Here is a 7,160-nt window from a genome sequence, read left to right as displayed (position 1 = left end):
AATGATGAACATGAATGATCAGGCATCTCTACAGAGTCCTTTGGATATATGCCCAGGAGTGGTAGAGGTAGACCATGTAATGAATCTATTTTAAGAGTTTGAAGGACTGACACACTATCTCTCATAGTGCCCGAACCAGTTTTCATTCCTACCAGCAATGAATGAGAAGCCCCTTTCTCCTTCATCTTCACTAGTATCTGGTGACATTTGTTTGATTAATCTTGGTTACTCTGAGTGGTTAGGATGAAATCTCAAAGTGTTTGGATTTCCTCTCTATCAGATTCTATACTCCATTTTAAATTGAGTTGTCTGCTCTCTTGATGTTCAGTTTTTTGAAGTTCTTTGTATATTCTAGATACTAACCCTCTATGAGATATATAATTGAAGTTTGTTCCCATTCTATAGGCTATCTTTTTGCTTGATGGTAGTATTCATTGCTGTACAGAAGATTATTTTTAGTGTTATGAGATCCCATTTATCATTTTTTCATCTTAATGCATATGATTAAGCATTAAGTAGATTTGTTTTATTTAGAATAACCACAAAGGACTAGTGGCTAGTCCTCTAGAGACTAGTAAGGGACTTGGGAAAGGTAACATCTACCATGCAAGGGGAAATAAAATATAGCTGTAATGGAATAAAGGATAAATTAGAACAGGGGATTAAATGCAATGGAAGATAGACGTTTAGAGTTTGGGAAGGGATATGAAGAGAACTAACACCAAAGGCCTTTGGAAAGCCACATGAAAACCTATTACTGTAGAAGCTTATTAAAACACTTAAACACATGAAAAGAATTTAAATCAATTTACCATTATAATGTGAGAGGCAATACTCCAACCAGACACCATATAAATTTATTTGTCGGTTTTTGAGGAACCTCCACACTGATTTCCATAGTAGCTTCTCCACTTGGCATTCCTATCAGCAGTGAGCATCCTCAACAGGATCTACTATCATTTGTTATTGTTATTGTTATTGTCATTGCATCCTCAACAGGATCTACTATCATTTGTTATTGTTTGTTATTAATCATAGCTGTTCTGACTAGAGCAAGGTGAAATACCAAATAAAAACCACATTGCCAGCAGTTGGTTACATTTTTTGGACATATTAGACAAAGGGGTCCTTATAGGCCAGCCAGACATTATAGGCTATTGTCAATGCTATTGGTTACCCTCTATATCCTAAAGGTAAGACTCTATTGTTAAAGATAAACACATACTTATAGCATTAAAGGTGGAAATATTGAGCTGGTGCTGAACTTGAAGTTTCATCCCTATTGTCTAGTGTTCATGGTGAGGGAAAGAACTTTACAAGCTAACAGAAGAAAAATGTATTCATCAGTCTTACCCAGCTACAAACCCTGTGGACTATAATAGCAGCATACCCATAAAATATACCCACTAGTACAATAGTGGCACTAATGTTATGAGAGTAACTAACTACCTTTCTTTAAAGTTGTTTTTATGGCCTGCTTCATAAAGTGGAATCCATTCCTTACACTGTTAATGAGAGGAAGAACCTGAGACTAGACAGGTCAGGAGCCTTTGGGGAAAAATATTATCATTCTTGTAAATGAACACAGCAATAAAACGACTATTAATGGTATACTAATAAACCTATAGATGAGTCTATCCCTCAACTCTTATAAGAGAAGCTTCTTCTTGAAGAGATGACATAAAGACTAACAATTGGACAATGTTCGATGAATGAGAGACTTCAAACCACTTAACTCTAAATGGGGTGTCTTTACCATATATCTCCCTTCAAGCATAAGGAATCCATGTGAGAGAAGAATTGGAAAGATTGTAAGAGGCAGAGGTGGTGAGTAAGAAAACAGCATTTTACAAACATAGTAGGGCTGATTACTATATGAACTCACAGAGACCGTAATAGCATGCACAAAACCTACACAATTACAAGCTATGCAAAGTTCCAACACAGAAGAGAAGGTGGCACAGTTTCACACTTAACTAAAAAGATGTTTGCAATTTTCAGCCTCTGAGAAAGGGAAGAAACTCAATTTTTTTTAGTGGAGTGACACACTAGTACATGTTCAGGAAGAGTTTGCCAATACAAATAGTATTTTTTTTTCAAAGACAGAAAAATAATACAAATTAAGGTGGATAAAGAGGATGGGAGTAATCTGAGAGCAGGTGGTGTAGGGGAAAGAGTATGATCAAATAATATTGTATATAATTCTCAAAAATAAAAACGAATACAAAACCAGAACAAACAAAACATTTACTAATGGAGAAGTGTCACGGCTATATAGAAACCAACAGGAAAAGCCCATATGCTACTCTTATCTTTCTTTGTGGTGTTTGGTGCTTGACCATGGACAAGTCAAAGCCATTTATATTATTTTATCAATAACAAAAGTGGAAGAAAGTAGATATTGCTCTGTATTTATAAAATAAGAGAGACAGACAGACATTTGGTTCTTACTGACAGAAACCTAAGAACAGAATATAATCTTCTATTTTAAATATAATTATAATTGCTACTAGACACCTTAATTCATTCTCATAAACCTCATTTTCTATAAGTCTTAAATCTTAAAATGAAAATTTCAAAGCACTGAATTGTTATATGTATTCTAATATGAATGCCTTAAAAAGGGAACGGCAACATTTGTGGTTGCTAACAGACTTCTAATTTTCAATGGCTTTGTTTCTTTGTTTGCTTGTTTGTTTGTTCTGGAGAGGTGCTTTTCTCTGTATACCTTTGGCTGTTCTGGAACTCACTTTGTAGACTGGGCTGGCATCAAACTCATGAATACTTCTGCCTTCTGAATGCTGGGAGTAAAGGACTGTGCCGCCATTGCCTGTCTTGCATGTTTTATTGGTAATCTTTAAATACCTTGTGCCTACTTGAATACCTTGACACTGAATTCAGTCTCAAAAGTGCATAATCACATGTGAAATTGTCACATGATTTCCACTGCGAATGACTATGTGATCAAAGGTGTCCCTTTTCTATGCTTCATAGAATTTTCATATCATATATTCAATAATTTTTGTAGCTGTATTATAAAATAATAAAGCTCAAACATATCTCTCACCTGGTGATATAGTTATGTTATAATGTTACATTGTTCATTTTTGTGATGATATTAGGGTAAACAAACCTTTGCTGCCAGTTGAATAAAAGTATAGTAGATACGATTATAGATGGTACATATACAGTAGATGACAATGATGATGAAATGTTGTGGTGTGTATTTACTATTTACAATTACGTTATAGCACATTTCTTCTTAATTTGAAAAGTTTACTATAAAACATTATAATGTGTTTTAATGTCATATATTTACAATTTATTGTAGTATTTTCTCTCATCTTTATTGGCTTTCATGCTTTTTGATCATCATAGCCATAGAACTAATGGACTGTAAAACACACACCCCTTTCTGTGCCTGTCTCTCACACACACGTTTGTATAAATGCAAACATTCTGTGATGTTCTTACAATGATAAATGGACTAGTGATGGATTTATTAGAATGTATCCTGCCATTAAGCAATGTGTGACTTTATTTTTAAAAAAGATAATTTCATGTTTTAATATTCTGTGTTCTTCTTTGGAGGTGAGCAGCTCTGAAATGAACAGCAAGCAGTGGTCTTTCCTTAGGTGAAGCTCTGCTGTGACGCAGGGCCCCTTGTTCCTAGCCCTGAGCCCTTCCTTTGCCCATCATACAGTCTCTGTTTCTAGACCTTATGGAAAAAGTTTAAAAGATTTTAGTTTTATGCAGATGACTTGAAAAGAAAGAAAAATTACTCTCTTGGGAATGCGTGGCTTTCGGTTCTGTCTAGTGTTTTCTCACATTTGTGAAATCATGTTATATTACTTGTAGGGCACTGGAGATACTGATTGTCATTTTAAAATCAAGAAGAATCTGGAAAATGCATCTATAAGTCTGGAATCTCTGAAGAGCCCAGGACTGTTTGTTGGACTTCAACCAGATGGACAGGCAGAACCAGTCATTTATAGTAAAGATGAGAGTGTTTGCTTTTATCCACGCATCATCCAATGTATGTTTACTTCAAATATTTAAAGTTGATTGACTGTATGATGACCCTTATAGAATGTCTGAAAGTTTCATTGTAGTTTTTTTAACTTTTATTGTATTATGATGAGAAAAGTTACATGATTTCAATTTATCTGAATTTGTTAACATTTGAAAATGTATTTTAAGTAAATAGAATTAAATCACATTCTTGTTTCCCTTTTGTACACCAACTCCTCCCAGAGACCCCCTCTTCAATACCTACAATATCTTTTTTTTGTTATATTCCTTAAAATTTATAAAATATTATAATAGTAAAAATGAGTATTATAAAAGTTGTTTGATCTAACACAACAATCAATTTAACAGTGTTATGTAGATGCTCATTCACAGCAATACTGAATTCATTGTAGTTTAATAAGAAAATATGAGCTATTGGATTTTTTTCCTTGTAATAATATTTTAAAATAGCATGAGAAAATGAACAATGAAGACTGCTTCTCTCAAGTTTTCAATTAATTAATATAAAGTACAGAGTTTTGACTACTTTGAGGTACTTTATAACATTAAATTTTGTGTACACGTAACTATAGCTTCTGTCAAATTGACAGAACGAGCCTGTCCAATTGATCTATTGTCAACTTTGATAATCAAGCACATCATTGTTAAGCTATAACCTTTTCTCTCTTGATCATCTCCAGGATCACACATTAATATCAGCATCACAATATAAAATGTCCCAAGTTTTAAAAGTCTCACAGTCTTTAAATACTCAAACACTCAAAAGTTCAAGTCTCTTTAAAAATACAAAGTTTCTTTTAAAATTCAGTTTCTATAAAACTTGAAGATTTATTTAAAAGTCCACATCTCTCAACTGTGAACTATTATAAAGTTTTTAAATAAGTCAAATATTCTGTAATTCCAAGAGGGAAACACCAGGGCACCTTCACAATTAGATCCAAGAAAAAAATAAACTCCTAACAGTGCTAATAACTCATTGTCAAATGTCTGGGATTTACGCAGGACCTCCTTGGCTCCTGCAGAGATTGGATCACTTCTCTGGCTCTGCGGTTTGCAGTACACACAGCTTTTCTTCTAGACTCACCCTGGCTCCACTCCATGGCTGGGCCATTTTTGGCATTTATCTCATGGTAATGTTTTATTCAAAACGCTGTAACTGGGCTGCATTTTCACCAATAGCTTCTCCCAGGCTCTGTTCAGGAACTCCAGCTCTGTCGCACATCAGCTGCTCTCCTTGACCCCCGTGAGTCTTCGAAGTCAGTGCTCCCTAAGTGACTCTTACATGACCACATTAAGCTGTCAGCATGAAGTACAACATTGTCTGGCTCTGTAGCACAAGTTTCTGTGTGTTCACACTGAGGAAACCCTTTCTAGAAGATTTCACCTCAGTGATGCTGGTCTCTTTTTAATCACTGCTAATTTCTCAGTTCCAGCAAACCAGCATCAGTTGTCCTAGTGAAGCGAAGATTTTTCTTTAGTGGTTTTGGTATATTATTAATTAGAGCCAATTCTTTACCCTAGTTGACCAGAACCACAGATTCTTAATTCAAAATACAGAATAATCCACATAGAGTCTTCAAGGGACTCTAGAAATCCTTAGAAGTTCACAGGTCAGACATCTATCATCTGCATTTTTCTCAATAACCTTTTAAAAATTTATTTTATTTGTTTACATTTTAAATGTTGTCCCTCTTCCCAGTCTCCCCTCTGCAAACCTCTCATCACATCTCCTTCCTCTGTGCCTCTAAGTGGGTGCTCCCCCACTCCCCACTCACTAATGCCTCATCCCTCTGGCATCCACCTTCATTGAGGCAACAAGCTTCCACAGGACCAAGTACATCCCCTCCCACTGATGTCAGATAAGGCAGGCCTCTGCTACATATGTAGTGGGAGTCATGGACCAACTCATGTATACTCTTTGATTGGTTGTTTAGTCCCTGGCAGCTCTGAGGGGTCTGGTTAGTTGATATTATTGTTCTTCCTATTGGGTTGCAATCCCCTTCATCTCCTTCAGTCCTTCTGTCCTTCCCCTAACTCTTCCGTAAGGGTCCTTGACCTCAGTCCGATGGTTGGCTGTAAGTATCTGTATCTGTCTTAGTCAGGTGCTGGCAGAGCTCCTCAGAGGACATCTATACTAGGCTCCTGTTTGCAAGCACTTCTTGGCATCAGCAGTAATGTCAGGGTTTGGTGTTCTCAATACTCTTATCTTCCAAGATTTCATAGAACAGCTCACCAAATTTTGAACACTCAATGGTTGTTCTATCCCAACATTTCAAAATCCATTCACAATCTTCCATTTTCCATAATCCTCCCCAAAGCAATGTAGTCAGGTCTGCCATATAATGTCCAATTATCCTGTTACCAATTACTGTCTTAGTTAGGATTAATGGTGCTGTGATGAAAAAGCATGACCCAAAGCAATTTGGGGAGGAAAGGGTTTATTTCACCCCAATTATATGTATAATATATGATTTATTTTTATAAATTTACTTATAATTATCACTATTCATTCTTTGTCATCTTCTTTGTTCCCATAGTATTTTCCCTTTCATTCTTTTTTTCCATAAGCTAGCTGCCTCCTGTTAGCTCTTTTCCACTCTTCCGCTGCACCCTGCAACCTTCTGTCTGCTCTCATGTAATATGCCCTGCAGAGTTCCAATGGGCAATGGAACACTCATTGTGCTGAGTGGGAGATATATATATATATATATATATATATATATATATCACTCAGATGCCAGAGCCCGGTCCCCCCAGGCCAGGCAGCCCAACCAAGTGTCCAGAGGTTGACCTTGGACGTGCGGTAGGACTTCCCTGCTCCCGTTTGCCTCTCAAGTGTGCAGCCTAACCATCAGCCACCCTTGTCAGGCCCAAGGGTCTGGACCAGAGATTCCCTTCGTAAGGCTTAAATCTGAGTAAAAGAATGAAGAACCAAACACCAAGTCTTACAAGTCAAATGAGCGGAGCCTTCTTGTCCTCTTCAGAGCTCTGCTTTGTAAAACATTAATATTTAACCAGTTAGCAAAACACTTAACCCAGTTAGCAAAATTAACACCGCCATTTCAATAGTTATTCCTTTGTGCATAGAAAATGTTGTAAGATGAACTTTATATATATATATATATATA

General features: G+C 36.2%; 1 protein-coding gene across 1 annotated transcript in view; it reads left to right on the top strand.

Annotated features, from left to right (window-relative positions):
* Window positions 1-7,160, top strand: part of Rp1 (RP1 axonemal microtubule associated) — a 247,560-nt gene that overhangs the window by 164,828 nt on the left and 75,572 nt on the right. The window contains exon 15 of the mRNA XM_031366740.1: window positions 3,859-4,036. Coding sequence (XP_031222600.1) covers window positions 3,859-4,036 — 178 coding nt within the window. The remainder of the gene's footprint in view (window positions 1-3,858; window positions 4,037-7,160) is intronic.

Source organism: Mastomys coucha, unplaced genomic scaffold, assembly GCF_008632895.1.
Source record: "Mastomys coucha isolate ucsf_1 unplaced genomic scaffold, UCSF_Mcou_1 pScaffold14, whole genome shotgun sequence".
Classification (NCBI taxonomy): Eukaryota; Metazoa; Chordata; class Mammalia; order Rodentia; family Muridae; genus Mastomys; species Mastomys coucha.
The sequence above is the reverse complement of the archived record's forward strand: the minus strand, read 5'-3'. Positions and strand labels throughout refer to the sequence as shown.